Genomic DNA, 26,796 nt, shown 5'->3' on the forward strand with positions numbered 1-26,796 from the left:
CCTTTAAATCGGCATTAATTCGACACATAACAATACATATAATAATAATCTTAATGTCGAATTTTCGATCAAACTTTGGAGTAAAATAGGCACATTTTATTTTACGGTGTCGAGTAAACTTAAGAAACTAAATCGCAGGAAAACGCACAATAAGCGTATTTAAACTGTATCTGAAACTATAGTAAGAAAATGTTAAAAAGTGTCGTGTATGCAAGTATGTAAGACAGTAATAAACCAGTTCTGAAGCAAGCCGGTCGTGTCATTTGCTCCCATATACAACATTGGCTGACGAGTTGTGAAGTTACCCGCGAGTTTAAACAATATGTCGTTTTTAGGAAAATTATCGGTTTTCGACCACAAAACTGGCGATTGGCTCATTTTCAAGGGAAAGTTAACAAAATTCCTGCTTTTGAATTCCATCGAGGATACCAATAAAAGTGCAGTGCTGTTAACATACTTTTCAGATGAATCGTACCGGCTGTTACGTAATCTCGTATACCCAGACGACATTGAAAAGAAAACGTACAAGGAATTGGTTGATGTACTCGATAAGCATTTTAAACCCAAGCAGTGCTCGTTCGTCGAGAAGGCAAAATTCTACGGTGCTACAAGGAGTCCTGGTGAAACCCTAGGTGACTGGGCGGCGCGATTAAGGGGTCTCGCATGCTATTGCGAATTCGGTACCGCCTTAGACATGGTTCTGCTGGACCGTTTCGTCCTCGGGTTGGGCATGGGCCATGAAAGGGACAAGCTATTTGAGCAAGACTATAAAAGTTTGACCTTCGCGAAGGCACTGGAAATTGCGGAGAAGGCTGAGTGCGCACGAGAGGCAAAAAAGGTGGATACATCTGGCGCTGATGTGATAGTGAAGCAGGAGCCGGTGTTTCGGGTAGGCAGCGACGGTAGGTCGAGCGACAGGTCCGACCGCCGCGCGCCCGGCCGCGCGACCTCGAGCTCCAATTCGAGATATCAGCGCGATAGCGATGTTCCTCGTTGCATCGTATGTGGAATGAAAAATCATAATAGTGATAAGTGTCGCTATAAAAGTCTGCGTTGCCAGAAGTGTGGTGAAAAAGGGCATTTAAAGAAAGTGTGTAAGGTTCGGGTTAATTGTGTGGAAACTCAAGGACAAGATTCGGATACTACTTGTCAGGACTGTAAGGAATGTGAACTCTTTAACCTAAGGTATGAAAATTATGCTCCTATTATTTTGCGTGTAAACATAAATAATAAAGAAATTAGTATGGAACTCGATTCCGGATCTGGACTTTCAGTGATTTCAAAAAAAATGTATATGGCTAACTTTTCTAAACAACCTCTAATAAAAACATATATAAAATTATGTGTGTATAATGGACACAAAATCACGCCTTTGGGTTATTTTTCAGTTGATATTAATTATAAAGGTATTATAAATAAGATTAACATCTACGTTGTTGAGAACGGAGGGCCACCACTTTTAGGTCGTGATTTTATGTTCAAATTTGGATTTGAATTGCGTCCAATACAAACAAATAAGCTATCGGTGCATAATGATGAAACCGATGTGAAAAGTTTGATTAATGAGTATGCCGAATTATGGGAGGATGGTTTAGGCACATTCAATAAATTTAAAATAAAGTTAAGTCTTAAGGAAAATACCGAACCTAAGTTTTTTAAAGCCCGAACCGTACCTTTTGCTATAAAGAGTAAGGTAGAAGAAGAAATTGAGCGGTTAGTCAAGTTAGGTATTTTGGTACCGGTAAATTTTTCAAACTACGCAACGCCTATAGTTCCTGTTTTAAAACCTAACGGTAAAGTGCGTATTGCAGGAGACTATTCGGTAACCTTGAATAAAGACATGCATGTGGATAGGTACCCAATGCCGCGAATTGAGGAAGTTTTTGCGAAAATAGGAGGAGGCCAATCTTATACTAAGATTGATCTCAGTGACGCATACAACCAGTTCCCTATTGAGGATAAATCTCAGGAGCTTACTACCATAAACACGTCACGGGGACTATTTAAGTACACCCGCCTCGTCTATGGTTTGGCCAACGCGCCGGCCATTTTCCAAAGGACGATGGAGACGTTGCTAGCCGGTATCGAAGGCGTATCCTGTTGGATTGACGATGTATGTGTCACAGGAAGCACTAGGGAACAACATATGTCTAGATTGCGCGAGGTACTTCATAGACTGCGAGACGCGGGCCTACGGCTAAAAAAAGAGAAATGCGAATTTTTCCGCCCAAGTGTTACATACCTAGGTTACGTCATCGACGGGCATGGCATTAGAACGTGTCCAAAAAAGACAGAAGCAATTTTAGGGGCTCCTACTCCTAAAAATGTAATGGATGTTCAAAAATTCCTGGGGGCTATAAATTACTATCGTAATTTTATTCCTAGCGCTGCGTCCACACTGAGTCCGTTGCACGAGCTGCTCCGTAAAGACGTTCCCTGGGTATGGAATGATAGGCACGAAAAAGCTTTTAATACGATAAAGCGAGAATTAGCTTCTGATAGGGTGCTGACTCATTTTGATCCCGCGGCACGTCTGGTGCTGACAGTTGACGCGGGCCCCGGGGGCCTTGGCGCCTGGCTGGCGCAGGGAGTCGAGGGTCATGAGAGACCGCTTGCATTCGCCTCGAGGTCCTTATCGGCGAGTGAAAAAAACTATAGCCAGATCAATAAAGAAGCCGCGGCTATAGTGTTCGGTGTTAGGCATTTCCACCAATACCTATATGGTCGCGACATACCTTTCGTTCTTAGGACTGACCATCAACCTCTGTTAGCCATATTTGGAAAAAAAAATGGGATTCCTATTATGGCGGCTTCGCGGTTACAGCGATATGCTATTTTCCTGTCCGCGTACAACTATAAAATCCAATATATAACGAGTGAAAAGAATGCCATAGCGGACTACTTTTCAAGGTCACCCATTAACACAGATAGCGAACCGGACATTTGCAGGGGCGGATCATATCTTAATTTTATTACAGATAGTACACTGCCTGTTCTGTTCGATGATATTAAGGAGGCTACATTGAAAGATAAGGTACTGCAGATGGTGTCTAAATACATTCGATTTGGATGGCCACGTAAGATAAAGTGTAAAAATATTTTACCATATTATAATTGTAAAAATGATTTGGACGTGGAGGACGGCTGTGTTTTACGCGGGCATAGAATTGTTATTCCACAATTATATCGAGAACAATTGATTAGGGAGTTACATAAGGGTCATTTTGGCGTAGTAAAAACAAAAAATTTAGCGCGGAGTAAATTTTGGTTCCCGGGTATCGATTCGGAAATCGAACGCATGGTTCTCGCATGTAGTACGTGCAGCGCACTACGCGCAGCGCCCGCGCGCGCAGAGTTCCGGCCCTGGCCTCGCGCATCCGGCCCGTGGGAGCGCATACACATCGATTACGCTCAATATGATCAGAAAGCATTTCTTATTGTAGTAGATAGTTATAGTAAGTGGGTAGAATGCATATATATGAATGATTTATCCACAAAGACACTAGTTAGTAAATTAGCCATGTTATTCTACGTTTTTGGGTACCCGCTATTAATTGTATCGGATAACGATCCAAAGATTAGTAACGAGGAGTTTAAAAAGTTCTGTCAGTCTAATGGAATAAAACATCTAACTTCTCCTATCTACCATCCTTGTAGCAACGGGCAAGCCGAAATATATGTAAAATTGTGTAAAAGGATGTTAAAATGCATACTACAAAAAAATTCCAATTCAACGATCTTAGAAATAAATAGGCAATTAGCAAGGTACTTATTTGAATACCGTACTACGCCACACTGCGCGGCCGGTGACTCACCTGCTAGATTGATGTTTGGTCGAGATTTGCGTACACGTTTGCATTTAATTTTACCAAAACACAAACTTAATATATCTACTTTGGATGTTGGCACTAATCGGTGTAGATTGTTTGAGGCTGGAGATGATGTCTGGGTTCGTTGTTATATATCCCAAAGACCTACTTGGCTATTAGGTAGAATTATTAATAAGTTAGGTAATAGAATGTATACAGTATTTGTGAACAGTCTCGGCATATGTAAACGCCATGTTGATCAATTAAGACGTTATTATGCACCGATCAGTACTGATTACGATTGTTCCGATTTGTCACCACCAAATATTATTAACTCAGAATCACCTCGGTTAAGTATTGCTGAGCCAAATTCCACAGAAGTGGAATCGGTAATGCCCAACGCTTCAAATACAAGCGAACGACATAATATACATGACGAATTCTTTGAATGCGATGATGGCGCCATTGCCGATTCTATTTTGTCTGGACCCGACAAACAGCTGATCGCAGGTTCGTCGTCTGCGACGTCACAGTCAGGCCTCGAGCAAAATGTAAACGCGGAGGGGATGACTGAAGCGCGACACTCACACGCAAACACCGTTGCTACCGGCCGTACGGAGACTACGGCCTCCGTGCCATCAGCTGTTGTTACTGATAATGATAACGCGGCAATGTGTGAGTCTGGCGCTCGTCGCATTAACTTGCGCCCTAGAGATAAGGTTGTAAATTATAAGATTTAGTTTGTAAGTTTCAATTGTTCATGGTGTTTACGGTGTGATTATTTATTGTTATCAGGTTCCCAGAATAAGCGTGGGAGGAGTGTCGTGTATGCAAGTATGTAAGACAGTAATAAACCAGTTCTGAAGCAAGCCGGTCGTGTCATTTGCTCCCATATACAACAAAAAGGAAAGAAAGGAAAATGGCGTAAAACTCCAACGGTGATAGAGTGTACTTCGAGGCTATTCCGTCAGCAAGATAAAAAGTAAAGGAGGACGATTTACAAGCTCTGACCGGCACCTGGCTGACGTATCACTGGAACTTGTGTTTGTGGTGCCAGAGAGTGCCAGAGTGCCACACGCACATGCACACGCACGCACACACACACACACACACACACACACACACACACGCACACACACACACATCACAATCACACACATGACAACACAATCTTGATTGACACGATCTATAATTATATATTTACCATTCTACAGCAAACAGCATGCAGCAGGCTACAGCCTAATTTTATGAAAGATATTTATTTGTTGTCGCTGACTCTTTTTGTCCTGAGTTCAACCAGAACTGACCCATTACTATGAAATACAGGCAAAATTTAAATTATCTACTAAAACAAAAAGTTAACCCTTAATCAAACGGAACACTTTTTATGAGATTTTTGAAAACTAAGAATGGTTTTTAGGTAATTTGGGTGCGTAGATTACGAAACAATATGTAAAAAGAATTTTAGTGGGGGGGAAAGGGGGGTTTTGCGGTGGGAAATAATTTCCCGTTATCCGTAACGGAATAGCAAAATTTTAATGAAGTGGGAAATAGTTTCCCATTGTCCGATACGGTTACGAACTTTTTACTAGTTAGTAGCTCCCCCCGGCTTTGCTTGGAATTCAAGTATGATCCTTTGACGTTATCTTCAAAAATCAGAGAAATAAATAAAAGAAAAAAGAAAACAAAAACACAGATTTTTTTGTGTAACAAGCAAACGGGCATGTATTTTTATCAATGGAAACCAATTAAAATTTAGGTGGAGAACAAACAATGGGAAATAATTTCCCACTTGATAAAACCTACCATTTTTTTTGTAAATCGTACGTTTCGGAACAAACAATGGGAAATAATTACCCACTTACTAAAACCTTAAAATCTTGGCTAAATCATATCGTTATCACAATTCTTTTCAAGCAAAACACAGGAAAAATAAGTCTAGTTTATGATAGTATTCAGTGTAAGCACGTACAAGATTTTTTTTTGCACTTAACCTCAAAATACTAGAAAAATTGTCGTTATTGCAAAAAAATCATAACAACTGACATTGACTTTGACGTATGGTCACAAATGGCGGCCATTAGAAAAGTGTTGCCATTTTTCAAATTCAAAATGTTACTAAGATTTTAAATCTGTATGGTTGGTATCGCTGAGTGCTGCCTTTAAAAAGATAAAAAATATTTCGTAAATTAGAATGAAGTGGGAAATAATTTCCCGATATTTGATTAAGGGTTAATTTGCACTTGGACCACAGAAGCCTACAGCCTAGTAACCAGGCCGGGGCGGTACCGACACGCACCTCAACCTGTATTTATACCGTATTTTACTTGATTCAGCTTTTTCGGACCGCTACATCGTAACCGAGACTTCATTCTGATAGGTGTTCAGAACTCTGTGATAAAACAATGCAAACTAATTGTGTTTTGGGTTGTTAGAATTGTCTCGATGAGTATTAGTTGCTTGTGTGAAGCTAAAAGCTTGTACCAATATTATTTTTTTTGCCAAAAACTTATATCCTTCGAACGTGAGTTTTAGATATTTAATATATCTGTGTCTCACGGAGGTTCCCTTATATTTATATTAATAGGTATTATATATATTCGATGCAAAGTTACGGACTCTACGTCTCGTGCTAGTCTCATTTCAATCATAGACAGAGATAATCATACTATCTTTGTCTTACACTAGTACTAGCACCCAAAAGAAAAGGATGAGTATAGTTTTCCTGGTTGTTATTACTAACTGACAAATTCGTTTGACCAAATATATTAAAGCTGAATTAATGTTGCCAGATTAATTCAGCTTAAATAAGTACGGCTAGCTAGAGAGAACCTACCTCCAGGGAGAATAACTTTATCTAGTTTCCTGAATATTTAAGTTTGTAGGGTAGGTGGGAGTTTCACTCAAACGCCAATGTCAACGATACTTTTATTGACTATGAAAACTTATACATATAGGTGCATACATTTATGGGTTCATACAAAACTGGTTACTTCCTATCTAACTTAATATCGAATAACAGACGGCAAGGTTGAGCACGCCTGTTACCGATGCAAATTGCCAAGGGACAGTCGGGAACCTATCGCCAAGGCACTAGCTAAACCTAGGGAGGTCAGGGAGAAGACTGCAAGTGGCTATCGAACTCCCGACCGAGACTTGAGACTAGCCAAAGGACAGAGGTGTACCTATCGCTAAGGCAGTCGCTAGCTAAGTGATCTGATGCGGCGCGGGCTGCGGCTTTTATACCGCCCGGTCGGCGATCGTCGTGCGCGCTCGGTGCTCCTCGGTGGCTGGCCGGTGTGACGCAGTACTGTGCGAGCGAGAAAGTATTCGAGCCCGCGCGCCGTGAGAATTTGTATTGTTACAAGTTTTGTTTGACTTTAGTTCAGTTAGCGGCAGCAACTAAGCTGAGCTCAATATTATCTAAAGTTCTAAGCACAACTTTATTATTTAATGGATTTCTACACGATGGGCCAACGCTGGCCACTCCAAGGGACGCAGCCATGCTGTAGATTGAGATAGCAATATCACTTGCTCCCTCTAACGCATAAATGCGTCCCTTGAAGTGGCCGGCATTGGCCCATCGTGTAGAGGAGCCATAAGGTGGGTCAAACGCAGCTAGCGGAGCACTGAGCGGCCGGCCGTGCGTGCCTGGGATCGCGGAAATGATTGTTAGTGAATTGTCATTTTTAGTTATTTTTGTAGCGGTGCGTATAACGGAACATTACACTATCAAGTTTATTATTATTTCTGGCATGGCACCATACAGATTCTAAATTCCGAAAATTCCGATTGATTATTTGTCTCTGTTTCACTCTTTCTCACGAGTCCCACGTAAATAATGGCAGATCCATAATCTGATTCCAACGTGTGAGTGCTTGTCCATACATAAAGTATGAAAAATTCTTAATTATAATCTTAATTTTTATATTCTCAATTAAGAACGCTCTTCAGTATCATTCTTACAAATCGATCTGCGAAAATCATAATCCGAAAAAATCAGAATGTGTGTGGAACGTATTGACATTGAATGCAATTCCGAGCTTTCTGAATTATGAATCTAAATTCAGATTATGAATTCAGGGCCGTGTGAGGCCGGACTAAAACGTTTATTTCTTGGAAATGACTATTTGAGACTGCTCACGTTTTTCAGGTAAATAGGACATTGTAGATGCAAATTGATTCGAAGTATTTGAGATACTGCGAAATTAATTTTAGCTTTTCCCCAGAATCCAGAACACGTGTGCAGGTAATATTCCATGAACAGAAAATGTAATATCACTCCGTACACGTGCTGAGCCGTTATTGCCGAAAACCGCATCATTAGAAATAAGAACATGTCTAAAATGACGTATATTCCCACAAAGACTGGATGAGTTAGATCGTTTTGGATAGAAAAGGTATAACATATACTAATCTATGGAGTAGGTACTATAACAGTTAGCATTCCAAGGACTACAAACGTGAAATTATTGTTACGTGAAGAAATAACCTTTTATATTTTTGCAGTGTGATACTAATAAGTTTACAGAGCAATTTTTGGTACATACCCGTATAGGTATGTATTCACTGTTTTAAAAAAAGAATTTTTAGAAGTGCATTTATAATTTGCAGACCACTGAAAGATAAAATAATGTAAGATTATTTGGAAAAACATCCAAACTTTGGATAAATGATTATTAACGATAAATCATCATCATCATCATCATTTCAGCCTATATACGTTCCATTGCTGAGCACAGGCCTCCTCTCATGCGCGAGAGGGCTTGGGCTATAGTCCCCACGCTAGCCCAATGCGGATTGGGGACTTCTCATACACCTCTGAATGAGTTTTTCGGATAAACGATAAATAACCCAGCAAACATTTTAAGTATTTTTTCCTAGGCTCGAAGAAGATTTTACCAATTTAAGTGAAAATGACGTCATAAGTCACCAATTATTTTACGTATTGTACACTTTTACTTCCAAGTCAAAATATAGGGATAATAAAACGTAAATTTCACTTCATAAATACACCATGAAGTCAGGGACTTAGGGGTTGAAAATAAGGCAAAATATTAGGTAAAATTAACCTTAAACCCTGACCAATAGGTCAAATCTACTAATAAGGTATTTTAGGTGTATTTGCGACGTAATTATTACTTATACGGGGACTATGAAGTCACGGACTTAATGGTTGAAAATAAGTCGTATTACTAGGTAAAATTAACTTCGTACCCTGACCAATAGGTCAAATATACTAATAAGGCCTTTTAGGTGTATATGCGACGTAATTATTTCTTATACGGAGACCATGAAGTCAGGGACTTAATGGTTGAAAATCTGTCGAAATATTAGGTAATATTAACTTCGAACCCTGACCAATAGGTCAAATGTACTAATAAGACATTTTAGGTGTATTTGCGACGTAATTATTTCTTATACGGAGACCTTTAGGTCGTCGATTTTATGTCGATTTAGCTACTAATTTTAGGTAAATGTTACTTAAAATAGATACCAAATTGCGACCATATAGTTAAAATCACTTGTAAAGTACTATCAATACCATAAGGTTGTGCCGCCATTTTCTTTCATTATAACGAGATGCTAAATATGAAATTGCATAATTTAAGTTGTTATATCTTGAATGGTGCCATCGCACGGTACTTCATTGTGCTAATATTCAAAATAAAACAATATTTTTGATCAAGTCAATACACTCACACACACAAATATTCAATTACAACACTCAATTACAAGCAAATATATGCATTTTGATTTTATAAAATGTTGAAAACTTAAATATTTCAAAAGCCCATCGATAGTTTTGTATGTAAACCTAACATACTGCACGAAAAAATTTTCTGTGCACTAGATTTCATCGTTCTTCATCAGCGTAATCGGCCTAAATTATTTTACATGACTTAGTGGCCGCCATTATCATTGCACAACTTAAAGTTGTTTTCTTGTTAGACATTTTGTTTCTGAGTGAAAAGAATATATAAGCGTAATGTTTGTGTCTCTTTTTCTCTTCATCGCGTCTCATCTAAATATTGCCTCGCAGAGTAATTATATGGATAAAAATATGTCGCCATCACGTCTAAAGGTGGTAAAGAATACCAAATTAGTACATTTTCACTACGCGGCACGTCGTGGCGACGTCGAATCCACGTCGGAAACATGACCTAGTGTTGACCTAATGGTTGTAATCACTAATTTACCGTCAATAAATACGTCGCCGGCACGTGCGTTTTTTCCCCATTTATGTCGACTCGACGTGCCCACGACGTCGATTCGACGTGCCTCATTTTGGTCTCATAAATTGTGCGACCTAAAATAGGTGCCTTTTTCGGAATATCGACCAAAAATGTTTGCTGGGAATATTTAAATAACAATTGCGATAGTCTAATTCGAACTTAAAGCCCCTTGAGGCTCTTTGGCAGTTAGACATATTAACACTTAGACCTAAGGCCATCTTTAACTTGTCTTCAATTACTGCGATACTGATGAAATAAAAGTATGGGAACGGACTATATCGCGTATATGTCGGCGGCCGATAGTAAGATCAGGCATATCGTGAAACGTGAAAATCTTTGATTCGCTCCCTGAGTCGACGGAGCGCCGCTAGGCGGGGCTCCTTTTTCTGGACAGTTTGCCCTTCGGGCATCTGAAGGAACCTAACGAATCTATCCTACCTATATAACATTTGGTTTAATGTGACTATCGTCAAAACATTACGATCTGCCTCATGTTACGATCGGCCGTCGACATACAGGCCTATTCGGATTTCGAGATAATCACAAGATCTAGAGACGATTTAGAGATCAACTAGGTCTACATTAGATATCGACTAGATGTGACTTGGATATCTAAGTCATAACTTGTCGAAATCGTTCAAGTGGACCTCCAGAATCGCGGAAACGTCAAATTTGACATATCTATCATACAAATATCTTTAAATTATCCATATCGTAACTTGTTGAAGTCTAATAGAAATCTAATTCATTTTACGAATCGAGCCGATAGATAAAGAATTTAAATCCCGACGTTAATTCCAATATTTTACAGCGTTCGTGGGCACCCGTATTATTTCGTCATTAACTGTTTAATTGTAATAGTATAACTAATACGACTTCTCCCAATACCCCCTGGAACTAATTAAACATATTAAATTCCAGCAAGCGACTGAAACACACATTACTTATTCAAATGTGGCAGCAATCAACCGCAGATGCTTCATCTCAGCGGGCGTGTCTACAGACTTTATTAATATATATCACTTTACTTTATAATCTGTGAAAACTATAAAATTTTAGTCATTAATATTTTTACCTATTAACTCACATTTATCGCGAATTCATTTTATATATTTTATTTTACCTTTACCTTTTTATTTAGTGAAACCTGTGTCGAAATGTCCGTAAATAAAGGTACCGTAAAACGGGGTGAGTAGGTTTCGCGGGGAGAGTTGGGTTATGAATGGAGAGAGAAGGTTTGAGAGGGGATGAGAAGGGATTTTAAGGAGGAGGAGGGGTGGAGGGGAGAGAACGGATTTTAAGGCTACTGCTACAAAAATAATGTATTCCAATTTAAAATGGGGCTAGTAATAAGCATAATAAACAAAAATCGATCCAACAATCTTCCAAAATCACCTTTGTATGAAAAACCCTCTCACCTCAAATACGAGGCATTACGGGGTGAGGTGGGTTTTCCTCTTTATCGTCAAAGTTATGAAATGGAACTACTCAAAATAAAATACAAACGTCCGAACCACTTATTATAATTATACACGATTCAGTTTTCACATGTAAAAATAAAATTTTATCGAGGTTTGAAAGTCAAATTTCACCCAACTCACCCCATTTTACGGTATTACAAAAGTTTAAAGTTATATCTGTGGCTGATAACTAATTACGTTCTGATTCAAGTAAAAGTTCTAATTTAACTTTATTCCCATGACAACGCAAAATTCTCAGCATTATAACTTAATTGCCTGTTCCGTAGAACCACCCATCTTAGTTGGCGTAGCTTAAGTGAAATCTTTTGTATCTCGAAATGCTGAAGTCAAACAAGTGAACAGCCATAGCTGAAGTTTGCTGAAGTAATCTGAAACTCGGCTGTAACACTGAAACTTGCAGGCCTGCATGCATAAATAATATAAGTTTTATTAAAATGATTTCCCACTAGAGTAGTCTAGTTGTACCGGCTTGAACAGAACAGAAAAGGTTAAAGGTTAAAGGGTAAAGGGTAAAGGGTAAAGGTTATGAAACATTATATCTTCTACAAATTAGACATTAATTATGGCATTTCCACACTCTGTCATTGCTAAGGCCATGCTGAGCTTAGTCTGTCTCTATTATGTCTTGGTAGACAACAAATGCTTTAATAACGCATTTAACTGATTTGCAAGACCGAAGTGATCCCATAAGAGCTCCGCGAACAGGTTTGCGTGGTGCTATACCGGGTGTGGCTTGTAATACGAGCAAAAAATTTAACTGTAGGCTGTACTCCTCATACTGACCAACATTTGTTCAGCAACTTTTAAAAATAGCTTGTGGTTTGATTTTTAACACACTTTAAAGTTTATTCTAAGACGCAATGTATTACCTACGAGTTATATTTAAGGCGTGACAAGCAACGTTAATCACAAATGATATCGCATGGCGGTGGCGTCCATTGAAGATAATATTTATTTTGTATGAAAAATAATAAGTCTAAACAAATATAATTTATTCAGAGACCATACTTTTAAATCCGCAACGCAGGCTTCGTCACGTAAACACAAATTTACAATCAGCTACCAGGCATCGTCACAAAAAACTACAGCGATAAAATCTGCAACAGGCTTCGTCAATTCACTTACTCTAAAAATACACATTAATGAGAAAAAATAAACCTACAAATAATTCTAAATAATTCATATTTTTTTAAAGTTGTTGAGTTTGATCCAAACTTACATTACAAGTTTTAGAAGCAATTTTCGTAGAATAGTAACAAAATTTTAATGTTGCGTTTCATCAGGTGAGACCTATGCTCGTGATAGTCGTGATCTTTTTCTACCGGGCGAAAATTGCTTCATCAGGTTTTCTTTTCAAAAGGTGGGAACCTAATGTCAATTTCCCATTCTATTAAGAGACCTTCAACGTGCATAATAGCGCCACTGCTAAATAATCGTGATTATTTAAATTTCACGAAAGATATTAAAAAAAGGGGGCCGCTACGGACTGTATTGTGTATTTAAGTACCTTTTGTTGCTGGATTTGTCAATCTATGCGTCCAAAGTAAAAACGGCCGTTTTTGTTTTGAGTTCCTAGATCGACAAATACAGCAACATAAAAACTAGTTTGATGTATTTAAAAGGTACTTAAATACACAATACAGTCCGTAGCGGCCCCCATTTTTAAATACCTGCCGTTAAATTTAAATAATCACGTCACGATTATTTAGCAGTGGCGCTAGTGTGCACGTTGAAGGGCTCTTAATTCTTTAATTTGTCCTTTATAGTGACACTGACAACAGAATCTGTGGTCGGTTACAATATAATATAAAGTAGGTAGGTAATACCCTACAGTTAATACAGAATAAAATATATTCAATTTATTATAATTTGACGGGCTTACAACTGTCTACATTGTAAGCCCGTCACACGGATCGCTGACAGCAAACTGAAGGCAACAATAAACAGAGATGTCTTGGCAGACGAATAATACCGATTGAGACAATTGCACACTTAGGGAGGTAATAGGACGACGTTATGGTATCTGAAGATACCGATATCGAAAAAAATTTTGGAGTATTCTCCTTAAGAATTGATACAATACAATACAATACAAATACTCTTTATTGCACACCTGAATAAAAGAAGACAATACAAAAGGAAACAGAAATACAGGCAGAGGTAAACAACAGACTTTATGAGAATTGATTTTCATATACACTCATGGACAAATTTAGAGGAACGCAAAAGAAAGTTTTATTACTAATGTAAAAAATACTTTAGGTGCTGTAATCTAGCAAACGACAAATAAGTTTTTTTGACAAAAAATTAGAAAAGCTAAAAGCGAAGCGGTAAAATGCCTGACTATACGTTTCTTTTAACAGGAAACTAGCAGCCGTATTCGAACAATGAGATGCGTCATGCGTCAAACACTAGATATTGAAACGATATGGATTGGAAATGTCAGTGTCGTTTGCAGAACCGTCAATTTTGACACTTGATTGACACTGACATATCCGATCCATATCGTTTGAATAGCTTAGTATTTGAAGTATTTCATTGTTCGAATACGGCTGTAGACAATTCTAACGAACACTAAATACAATGTAGTTACCTACCTACGTTGTTTTATCACAAACTGCCGTATTCGAACTTCAAGATATTCACAAGAAACGACACGTTCTAGATCCATTCTAGATACGTTATAGTTTAGATATCAACTAGTTCTCTTTTGCAGCGCAATTCGGGCAACCAAGATATCTATTAGATGTGAATTGGATCTCTAAGTCATATCCTGTGGAAATCGTTCAAGAGTATCTCCAGAATCGCGCAAATGTCATATTTGACAGGTTAGATCTTAAACATATCGTTATCGTATCTTGGTCATGTCTAAAAGATATCTAATAGATGTCTATTTCAAAATCCGAATCGGGCCTAAAGTTTCTATGGCCACTTCCTGTGTCCATCATCAGTTAGATGATAGTATAATATTGCATTGTCACCTAACTTATATAATATAAAGGTACCTATGTGAAGTTCCAGTTCAATCGAATAATGGGATGAGGGTGTAATTTAGATTGCAAGGTTTGATCCAAAAAAAGCATACATTTAGGTACTGTCAAATAATATACAATACAATACAATACAAATATTCTTTATTGCACACCTCATTACAGAAAACAATACAAATAATACAGGAAGAAGAGGTTAAACAACAGGCGGTCTTATCGCTAAAAAGCGATCTCTTCCAGACAACCTTTATATTTGCTTCGGGTAAAAATTTTCAATTGATACCGAAAAGATACCAGAACTGGTATATCATGGTTACATCACTAAAGAACAATACATAAAGCGGGCTGCCATCTGTCTAGTTCCAGACCGCATTTATAGAGTTCCATTACATACTTTGTATAGCACACGGTATAATTTTGTCATATTTGCTCCTCTGGAATTGGTCTACAAGACGATATATGCATATATATCTACTAATAGGGGGAGAGGCTGTTCGTTTGTCAGTTTGAGCACACAAATTAATGTTCCCTTATATTAATTGAGACATTTGAAATATCTATAAAATAATACCCCTAATTAGATAGATATTTCATAATAATAGGAACATTTGATGACTTTTTAAAAAACTATTTGATTTAAGGCCTTTAAGCCTTTTGCATTAAAAAAAGCTTTAGCATCTCAATGTAAACGTTGTACGCTGTACAATTAAACAACCATTAATAAAATGTTAGTTACGTAAAATGAAATACGACCGCAATTTTTTCCTTACATCTAAATTGCGAATATCTCTTCAAAGAAAATGATACGATTTGGCTCTTAATGTAAATATACCTACTCTAAAACTGAATAAAAGAAGATAACGAGACACTTCAACAATAAAATTAATGCTTAGGGTCACTTGCTCCATCCCACTAACCCGGGGTTAACCGGTAATACCTGGAGTTACCATGGTTACCAGTACAATTAGACACTGAGTTAACGGTTTAACCGGTTAACCCCGGGTTAATTACAGCCTTTTTGAACAGTGACTGGATATGGCCACTCTATTTGAATTTAAAATCTGATCTCGCTGTCAGATGTAACGGAGTCCGGATCGGTATTCCTAAAGAGGCAGCCATCAAGACTTAGTAAAATATTATTATTGTAATTTACTTACTTACTTAAAATTGATGAAAAAAATATAAAAAAGATTTAATCATCTTCCACATCCTCCCTGCTAGGTCGTAGCTCTTTACATTACGTTCAGAAACCTACTTTGAGATAATATATCTCAAACCATTATATTGGTACAAACGGTTTATTTAAGAGCCATTCTCCTATTGTAACAGCAGTAACTCTCTGGCAATGTACCGTAATTTCGGTACGTCCCAAGTCCCAATTCCACATTGTGAAACAAATTTATAGCGCTGAAATATACTTTGTGTGACATGGAGTTTAAGATTCATTCTAGCTACTATTGAGAGTATAGCGGCTTCATTCGGAAAATGAATTAGATTTCTACTAGACTTCAACAAGTTCATCATTGGCATATCTTTGCAGATATGATAGTTGCAGCGACTGAAGAAAGTATTTTGAGGAGGAAGTCTACAGCCTACATCGACTGCGGTGACTCAACAAATTACGATATGGATAATTTAAAGATATTTGTAAGATAGATATGTCAAATTTGACGTTTTCGCGATTCTGGAGGTCCTCTTGAACGATTTCGACAAGTTATGACCTAGATATCCAAACCACATCTAGTCGATATCTAATGTAGATCTAGTTGATCTCTAAATCGTCTCTAGATCTTGTCGTATCTCGAAATCCGAATAGGCCTGTAGTACTATACTTTTCAACAAACCATCTTACTGGTTTTTATGTGATTCGTTCAGAACCCCTAGTGTACATTTTATTCGGAAGCGTGACAAGCGTTCGCGTTTGCATTATGTCTATTATTGTATCTATAGAATTTAGAAGAGCGCGCCAAGCGGCATTTTGTAAACTCAAAATCACACACAAAATGACACTTAACGCAAACGCGTACGTCACGTCACGCTATCGAATGAAATCTACTCTAGGGGTACAGCTGTCAAATCGTCAAAAAGTGGTCTATTTTAAAGATCCGTTGACAAACTGGGAGAGTAGTAATTAGTGCAGAGTCATGAGATATTAGGGAGGCGACCATTACCTGGCCTTTGTTGAAGGATTAATGAATAACACCTACCTTGGAGGCAGAGAGTTTGCGCGAGAGTACACTTTAGGGCCCCCCCACATCTAGCGTCTTTCGGGCGTCGGTGTCTGGTCGGCGCTATGGAAAATAACGTCGCTGCGCAGTTGCGTCGACGTTGCGTCGAGCAGCGGCCATAGAGTTATAGACGCCGACGCTCGAAAGACGCTAGATGTAGGGGGGCCTTACAAGGTTAATAATGCGCTTTAGAAAACTGTTTAGGTGCAGTAGCCATCCTGAAGATGAATATCTGAACACGCCTGTATTGTCAAGGCGTTAGAGTGCGTGTTCAGATATTTTTGAGTACCTTGTCCGATCAGATATGGCGACTATACACAATTAAAAGGACTCAAGTCTTTACAAAAGACACAGGTCTCGATAAGAACACAAGTTTGGACCTTATGACTAGATTCTGAAAAATTGAGTCGAGTCTTCAAGCAAAAGATTCATTTATAAGGACTTGAGCCTTAACCAACATTAAGCCGATAGCTAAGTTGCATTGCATGAGAGATATTGCGTAAAAGTTATAATATGTTTTACAAGGGGGCAAAGTTCTTTTTTAATCCCTCGTGTTAATATTGTCACCCGAGCAAATGAAAGCACCGAAAAAAACCACAGGCGAAGGGAGTGGTTCGAAAATAGAATCTTAAACGTTGCGAGGGTTTCCAGGCATGAGAGTAAAAAACCTTTGCCACCGAGTGAAACAACGCTTTCCACCACACTAACGCAAGAAAAATACTAACTGTAAAACATTACAGATCAAATCCAAATGAACGCTATTAAATATTTATCGTTCAAAATCGTTATTTGAACTAATAAAAGTCAATGCTACCAGCCAAAATTAGGAAACAACTCAAAACTTGCATCTAACTTTCCCACTTTTTGGAAAAAAGGCGACATTCTCGTCCGTTTTGGATATTTGTGTCAAGAGAGCCATTAGACCATTACCAGCTCGGCTGCCCTAAGCAGAAAACAAGTATCTCGGAAATTTTCAAAAATGGGTTTTTTGGATTTTCGAAATCTACAATTTTAGGCGCATCTTTCACCAAAAAAGTAATTGTAAAATAATGCGTAGTTTTTAAAATATTCATGTTTTTAAAATCCAAGTATCTTTTTTTGATCCTGTATTCTACGCTGAATTCAAGTATATGTCCCATTTCTACGCTAAATTCAAGTAACTAAACAGAGATACTTGTAATTCATATAGATGACCGAGATACTTGAGTTTAGCGTAGATGTTCGTAACTGCGAATCAGTTTATTACAATGGTAAATTAAGTATATCCCAACACAATCTGCAATTTAGGTTAGAAATTAGTTACATAGTTATACAGAAGGTACCTTGTTTAAACATATACTTACGAGTACATAGAGAACAAATTTGCTTAGCATTATACGTGTCAAAGGCTAACACGTGAACAGTCTGTGAGATTTAAGTATAAAGAAAAAGTGTTGTTAAAACAATTAAAATTATCTGTATTTAATTGTCTACAGTAATGAAAACAGAACACTAGAATGCAAGAGATAGACGCCTACGCCAAAGAAAGAGGAAATCATAATCATGCCGTATCCATGATAAAGGTTTTGGAAAAAAATAGAAACAAACAATAACTGACTGGATTCAATTGACCAAAAGGGAAATATTTAATCCAGAAATTGAATTTTTATAAAGAAATATATTATGTGGTTAAGTGAATCACATCTAAGATCAATCTCGAGGAGTCTATTAGTAGACTTAGACCAAGAAAAGTTTGCAGAGATGTTGAGAGCACACTCAGTGCCAGTGTTATTTATATCGTAATTTCATAGAAGTTTGACGTTTAAAATAACACCTGCACGCGTGTGCTGTCAAAATCTCTGCAGTTTTTGGTTTAACTCTAGCCACTAAAGAGAACCACCAATTACTTACCATATTAATAGGTAACATAGCCAAGAATCGATATTGCTTTATAAGAAATAGGGAAAACTGGCTTGAAGGATTTAATTAGATTTTTACTTTGTTACATAAGTAAAGTTTAATAGTAAATAAAGTAACTATGTACCTAAGTATTTATCTATGCAAGTATGTATATCGTCGGCATCGTCGCCTAGTACTCATAGTACAAACTTTGCTTAATTTGGGGCTAGGTCAACGGGTGAAAGATTGTCCCCAAATATTGATTTTTATCAATGGACTCACCAGCTCTCACCATACCATGCACCAGCCTCATTCCTATTAAAGACATCTGTCAAATAGGACTATAAAAATGCAAGTGCAAGTCGAACTCGCCCACCTTACAAATTTAAATTATTTCTTTTTTTGTAGGTACTTTATAGTTTTCAGATTATTCCCTCTACTTATAGTGTAAGACAATATTACTTGCCACAGTTCATAGTTCTAGGTCAACGGGACTTCCTTAAGCTACCTACTACCTACCAGTTTTAAATTTTGATTCCCTTGAGACTGTCGAATACTTACGTATTTTGACATAAAGACCGTATCTTTATTTACGTTAATTTAGAAGTTTGAAACCACCCATCTATGAAGACAGAGGGTTTGTTGAAGGAATGGCACATTGTATCACAAAATAACAATATGCTGGCAATAAATAAAATCGATGAAATAGGTACCAATAACCATGTGTCAGAAGGTCTGAGGATGGCAACATCAATTACTAATAAAAAAAAGTATATTTTCCAAAAGAAAATGAGTTTTAAATATATATAAAAAAATAAAAAAATTGTAAGCGTTTTATTATGTAACAGAAATTTTGAAGTCGACGAACCAGAAAGAAACAAAAATGAGTTATCGGTAGCTTATGTCATTAGCTTTCATTTGATACCATTTCCTTCAGAATTACATGAATATTTGAAAAGTTATTGAACGGAGAGCCAAATATGTTTAGTATTTAAGAAGCTAAAGTGCTTGCTATTTCAAAGCTAAACACGAGATACTTGAATTTGTGTAGAATGGTTCTGAGATTTTCGGGCAGTAAACTACACAGAAAACATTTTATGCCTGTACAAAGTTTTATATACAAGAATATAAAAAAATAAAGTCTGTATAAGCTTAATTTTATCGCCCTTAACATAATGGTATAAAAAGATGTTATATTTTAGACAAAATACCTAACAAAACAGACAAATTACGTTTTTTTGCTCTCCTCAAAAATTTGTCAAAACTGAGTTACTTGTTTTCTGCTTAGGGCAGCCGAGCTGGTGTGGTGAAAACCCCCTTATTCATAGTTTGCCCCTTTCGTATTGGTATGATGGAAAGGGACAAACGATTATTATCGGCTTGTCAAATTTAGTAAACGTTTATGAATAAGGGGTTTTTTTAATCTCTCGCTGTCTCCCTCCCTGTTGGAAGCTATGACTGGTTATTTTTCCCCGCTTCGGCTCTGTCCCGGGACCGTTTTATTTTCATTTAACAGGTGCTGAGCGTCGGCAACTGAGCAGAACAGATTACTGACTAAAAGACGTAAGTCAGCATATAGCTGTGTGAACATACGACCTTGCGTCAGCAACTGAACAGAATAGGTTACTGACAAAAAGGATGGAGATCAGTATTTAGTTGTATGGTCATACGACCTTTTGATAGAAACAAGGCAGTGACTCGACGGAAATAGTGTTAAAGGAAGTATTTCAATGTTTCATTTGCATTTTTAGTGTATTTCAATAAATTTGAGAGCTACCTTTGTAACAATTATCCAGTCAATTATAATATAATAAAATGTGTGTGTCAAACGGTACCATATTGATTTTCAAAGAAATACCTAATACCTAGTAGCGCTGGTGGCCTAGCGGTAAGAGCGTGCGACTTTCAATCCGGAGGTCGCGGGTTCAAACCCCGGCTCGTACCAATGAGTTTTTCGGAACTGATGTACGAAATATCATTTGATATTTGCCAGTCGCTTTTCGGTGAAGGAAAACATCGTGAGGAAACCGGACTAATCCCAATAAGACCTAGTTTCCCCTCTGGGTTGGAAGGTCAGATGGCAGTCGCTTTCGTAAAAACTAGTGCCTACGTCAAATCATGGGATTAGTTGTCAAGCGGACCCCAGGCTCACATGAGCCGTGGCAAAATGCCGGGATCACGCCAGGAAGAAGAGAGACCTGATACCTACGCCGATTTTTGTTTAACGAGGTTTCTTTGACAGAGTAACGACTGGCCCCCTTATTCATAAAACTTTACGGGACTGCTTTAGTTAAATTTTGTTTTATCCCCTTCTAACAAATATAATATATGACATAAGGACTGATAGAAACAAACGATTATTAGCTAATTGAGGCTTGTAGGGCGTTTATGAATAAGGGGGTTAGTCTGTACCTACATAAAACTTGCACGCTTGCATTCAAGCTAGAGATAATTATACATACATGAAAGGAAACATAACGTATTATAACATCCCTATACTGTTTTATAACTTCATTATCTTCCATTATTCTTTCTGTCATTTCTATTTGCATCATTCCAATCATCATCATTTGCATCAATCAATTCACTGTCAATAGTAACATCATTTCTAGTGTCATTACATTGACATAACTGCAATACTGAAGCGAGATATTTAGACTAACTTCATTACTTGCTGTCACTCTTTCATGACTATACTACTACAGCCGTATTCATAAAAAATCCTTAAATGAGGAATGATCAGCTTATTAGCTAATCCGCTGTTTAGGCTTAATAAGCCGTTGATAAGAACCATGATTTATAAACGTTTATTAGGGGCTTCTTAACTAATAAGCAGATTAGACGCGTTATGTTGGCATCTTGGCGCATCATAGACTAAAATATGGCTGAACATTAAATTAAAAAAAAAGTTTGACAGCAGCACTAGCGGCCAATCGTAATATCATGAAGAAGTTGATTTACTATTTTGACTAATTTTCGGAATTATCTCTTATTAAAATAGCTTCTGTGCCACAAAAATAATTAAAGATTGCTGCATGGCCGGAAATTTTATAAAACTTGGTGAGTAACTACGTTTACAGACAAGTATCTTATACAGCAACAAGTAATAATATGAGTTCACTGCAATGTTGATATACCTATATCTTATTGCTTTTAGTTTCAATATTATGTGGAATGGAGTCGAAAGAAGTGGGGTTCTTTCAAACTAACCGAGAAGTGCATAATTAGCGAAGAGAAGAAGTCGAAGCCAGATACCGTACCAGACCCCACTCGCCTCCGCAAGAAGAACCATTTGAATAATGGTTCATGAGTTCACACTAATTTATTCTGGTTGCGGCAGAAATTCACAACGGGTCAACAAAACGAAGTCCATTCAGACTCACTAAATCAGGTATGAACAATGTCCTATACTTTCTTGTTTACCTTACATACCTGCAGTGTTTAGAGTTAGACAAAGAAAAGTCTGCAGCGATTTTGATGATAACTCTAGGTACAGTTCAAATTTTGGGCATGACCATCTATTTATAATATATTATAGACATAGGTACGTAACATAAAATGTAGTATCTGAACATGTTAAGATTGACACTTGCATTGACGGCTTTGACATTATTTAAAGGTTATAACACTTATAAATTTGGTAAATTTATCCGTGCTTTGTGGAGCTTGGTGTATTTGTTTAAAATTATGCATAGGTACCTACCTATTATAGGTATTATATTTCTTAACCATACAATGGAACCAAATGATAATTATATGTACAAGTGATGTTTTATTGTAACAAGCCGTTGTGTCGCGAGTTTACTTCTTGTCATCGTGTCATTAGTAATAATTTTGTAATGGTATTTATTTTATGCATGGAACAATGCGATGGTTATTATACTCGATCACCTAGCCAACCTACTTACTACGAGGAAGGATGGTTCACAAATTAGGCAGTATTTAAATACCAGTGTACAGGTGTGTGTATAGATACTGTGTACCTGCTGATTAAAAATAAGATGTTTTCTGCGTACAGTTGGTTATAATTAAGTTGGCTAATCTATATCTCATCAGACAGTTTGGACATCTATTCCAGAGAGTTTGCAAGGTCAATGTACAATGATATCATATTATAGTACCTAATAGGTAATGAATAATAAATGAAGTCATATTGATCTCTGTCTATAGCTTAAAATGATACTTAGTTACCATAACTATATTGAATCATGTGACCCTAACTTAAGTACATCCATTATATCATAAGCTAAAAATTAAAGAAAATTGTTGAATACAAAAATACTTTTATTCAAATTATTGCATCTTTTCAGATCCTGAAAGTACCATCATTAGCCACTGTTATTGTTGAATAACTCCAGGCTTTGGAAGAAAAGCTGTGGCCTGTGAACAGCTGTGAATATTGGTCAGAGAAGTGTAACTGACTCCGTACACTGCAAGTCCCAGCAGGAAATCAGCAAGAAACCTAAAAGAAAAAAAACATCAAAATGAAAACCTAGCTTGATTTAGGTTGAAGTAATAAAATTGTTCTAATTTAATTGGTGTTTTATTTTACTAATTAAATATATTTTTTGACTTGTTAAGGGTTGTACAATTTTTATTAATGATGTACAGTCACCTGCAATAATATGTTACACAACAAAGGCCCATAAGAGCATTGCACATTTTTGCAGCCTTCGAAGAGTAACATATTATTGCAGGCGACTGTACCCATATTGAAATACTCAAAATTCCATTTTTCTAATTACAATGCAATAAAATCTTAAATGTATCTAGCAGTCTAATAGGGATGTTTCCTGTACTTAAAATAAATTATGTCACACCATACCATGTATAAAATAAAGCACCAGATTATTATTAGAAAATAAATTTTCATATAAATACCATAATAGCAAATCATTTTGAGAGTTCTAAAAAGGAAAGTAGGACCCTATTTTGCACATATTTGTGATATTCATGTGTTTGCAATATTGTTCTGATGAAAGTGTACAATTTATATAAAGTAAAGTAGATATTCATAGGTAAGTTCATGCTATGTACCTAGTTCAAAGAAGTTCAAAAATAATATTGGTAATTAATGGTTCTTATGTAGAATAAAATTAAAAGGTATTTTTGAATACCAGACAATGACAAGGACAAGTTTAGTGCTGCCCATCTGATATTAAGCACTGCAGCCTACAGGCAACTAGCGGAGTTACAAATAGCCGACAGTGCATTTTTGGGAGCACTGGAAACCTTAGCGTCAAGAACAGGTAGGTATAGAATCCAACCTGGATGACTATACTGAATAATTAGTTGACATAAATGAAACTTTCATTCTATAAAGTTCAGCTTGCAATATTTTTACCTGGAGGCCAAATTGTTATGCTCAAAGCCAATATTGAGCAAACTGCCTATGCAATGACTGCATATACCCGTGACTTTTTCAGATTTTTCATCACTTTACCAGACTGACAAGAGTGCACACTTCTTTTACCTGTAAATAAGTTGATACTTTTAAGTAGTGCCTACTTACCTGTGATATTTTTTATTAAACACAGTCGGTTAAATATGTCTATAAAACAAGTTAACTTATGGTAAATATTATAATCTCATTAGGTATAATGGTTAGTTATTCAATTGCAAACTATGAACGAGATTGATGTACTCTTACAGGGTCTATAATATTATATAGGTAGGTATAATGTGCGCAAGAAATGCAATTAAATTTAAGTTTGCGAAATGCGAACACCCTGATCTTAAATTAAAAACAACGTTTCTGGCAAGTGGTAATAATGAATAACTAAAGGGTTTACGCACAAATATAAGTAAGTCCTCGCCGTGTCCGACGATGGCGACTCCTCCAAATATTTTTAATTAGGAACATGGAACGCTCTAATATTACTTGCCAAGCCAAACTTGGTTTCGAAAATGCGATTGTATGGCGAGCAATGAAGCTGGCCCGCATAGATTTAAGTGAATCTGGCGGTTTACCTATTTCTCCAAACGCCTAATAGCTGTGAGGGAGGAACTCGCTCCGTTTATGATGCATTTTTCCGACTACGCGATCATAGAATTCTGTTGCCTTCTTCGATATTTTGGTTAAACGAAAATCACCATACACAAAATCACATAAACAACTTATAAAAAGCGGGATATTTAGGTTTCGCGCCATTTTCGCACTATATCCAGGTATGTAATACGTAATTGCACATATTAAAGTTGTTTTCCATTCACATTTGGGATTTTAACCAAAACGTACTATTTGCTCTTGCTCTTGTCACTCTTGCCAAAATCAGCTGTTTCGTGACCGCCATCTTGTAAAATAGCAGATAATAAACAGATAAAGAAGGGTCCTCGGCTCCGTAACTTTCCGAGGATTTAATAAAGAGATGATCAACTGTTTAGCGCTAAAAAGTGTTTATGAATCACGTTTTGTGACATCCGGTTATCAGCAACTGATGATCAATGCTCTAACTGTTTATGAATACGGCTGCTAGACCCTACACTATCACTAAAAATGACATTCTTCAAAGTAATGTCATTATTCATGATTTAGTGCGATTTGTGTTAAAAATATTTAGGTCTCAAATTGTTTAGTCGACAACGGTTCCACTCACTTGAATTTTTGCTATTGGCGACATAATTATTACGGGCCCATCGGGGGTCTTTCTTCAGGCTCGAGTGCTCGCGGCGGCTGCACTTTGTACACAGAGCGCGTTAAGGTGACAGTCCATTTCCAACGACAGCGGCACTACTGTTCATTTTACTATGGAAATTGACAATGACAGCGACGCGTTCAGTACCGGTAGTGCAGCTGCGGTTAGAAATGGAATGTTACCATTACCCGCAAAATTCAATTGAGTAAAACCGTTGTCGTCTAAACAGTTTAAAATTAAATGTCTCACGAAAGATTAATTGATATAATTTAGGTCTCCGTAAGTCTTTAAATTTGGTCTGAGCTGATTATTCAGTAAGCAATTGGAACTCCCTCAGTAGATAAAAGGGCTGGTAATTATAATGTGACATTAATATGCCAGCTCACGCGGGGTCGGACATTAGCCACAAATCCAGGTCTGTTCAATGTTTGAGGGATCACAATTTGTGTGTTTGTTAAAATATTTGCAGTGCCTTGCCCGTATAAAGGGTACGTACCGCGTTCAGAACCCCTAGCATAAATTTCATTCAATAGCGCGTGACGAGCTTTCTCGTTTGCGTTATGTCGTTGTGACACAATTATACGAATAAGACGAAGAAAATAAGACAAGAAACTATTAATTTTCGTACAGTTCGAGCTTCATATTGTACCTACTACCTACTAGCGACCCGCCTCGGCTTCGCACGGGTTTTGTGTACAAAACCTTAACAAATTATACATACACCTAAACTTTCCTCAAGAATCACTCTATTGATAGTGACAGGTGAAAACCGCCGGTGAGCCGGACAACTTTGAAAAACGCATTATGGTTGGCATGGTGGATGGAGAACGGGGTAGTGGACATCCATATAAGCAAACATATACACCTGAAAAGTCGAAATCATCTTCTAAATAAACTTTAGCACACGATTGGTGCACCCATTCCAGACAATCTCCCCACTCGACCCAGTTTGTTATTGAGTCGTCATGCCTTGTACCATGCGTACAATACTTACAAATATAATAAGTATTTTGTAGCGCTTCTATTTCAATGTCACTTTCTATTGATGCTACCTTCTTCAAATGTCGTGCGTCAAAATGACTATAGACTGGTTTTCTCTATCTCTGCCATAATTCTTCATCTTGAATAACTTTACTAGTTTTGGTAAGTTTTTTCTTTGGTATCTTGTTGAGTATTTCTTTCGAGATAGATTTAGTGTCGCGCATCTGATGTCTAATAACATATACATTTCAAATTATGTTGGCCTTTTAATATCTCGCACTTCAGTTGGCGACATAATTATTTCGGGCCCATCGGGGGTCCTTCTTCATTTTAGTAACAGGAGAGTTACTTTCTCGTTTACTTTTCAATAAATGACTCCACAGTGGTGGTAATACATATGTCATGTATTTGCTAATAAATAATTCAAACATTTTGGGGTCTTTAAATTTATTTAGTGAATTTCCCTGTGAATAAAGCACTATAGTTGAAATAGTTGACATGCATCTTATGTGAAAAGGACTATTTGCGTAGTTTGATTTGCCCCTATCGTGGTCAATT

The 26,796-nt window shown here is 37.2% G+C and overlaps 1 protein-coding gene and 2 long non-coding RNA genes across 3 annotated transcripts; 2 read left to right on the forward strand and 1 right to left on the reverse strand.

Moving 5' to 3' along the window:
- Positions 1-206: 206 nt before the first annotated feature.
- Positions 207-4,704, forward strand: LOC134666727 (uncharacterized). The gene is made up of 2 exons (XM_063523970.1): positions 207-1,185; positions 4,605-4,704. The coding sequence occupies exons 1-2, from the start codon at positions 323-325 to the stop codon at positions 4,615-4,617; spliced, it is 876 nt and encodes a 291-aa protein (XP_063380040.1). The 5' UTR covers positions 207-322; the 3' UTR covers positions 4,618-4,704.
- A 16,626-nt stretch (positions 4,705-21,330) lies between these two features.
- On the forward strand, positions 21,331-23,157 carry LOC134667081 (uncharacterized). Its single transcript, XR_010098604.1, has 3 exons — positions 21,331-21,682; positions 21,780-22,013; positions 22,933-23,157. It is a non-coding gene; the product is annotated as an uncharacterized LOC134667081 (long non-coding RNA).
- On the reverse strand, positions 22,886-25,082 carry LOC134667080 (uncharacterized). The gene is made up of 3 exons (XR_010098603.1): positions 24,593-25,082; positions 23,967-24,095; positions 22,886-23,084 (listed from the first exon to the last, which is right to left on the reverse strand). It is a non-coding gene; the product is annotated as an uncharacterized LOC134667080 (long non-coding RNA).
- Between the last annotated feature and the right edge of the window lie 1,714 nt (positions 25,083-26,796).

This window comes from Cydia fagiglandana, chromosome 8, assembly GCF_963556715.1.
Source record: "Cydia fagiglandana chromosome 8, ilCydFagi1.1, whole genome shotgun sequence".
Taxonomy (NCBI): Eukaryota; Metazoa; Arthropoda; class Insecta; order Lepidoptera; family Tortricidae; genus Cydia; species Cydia fagiglandana.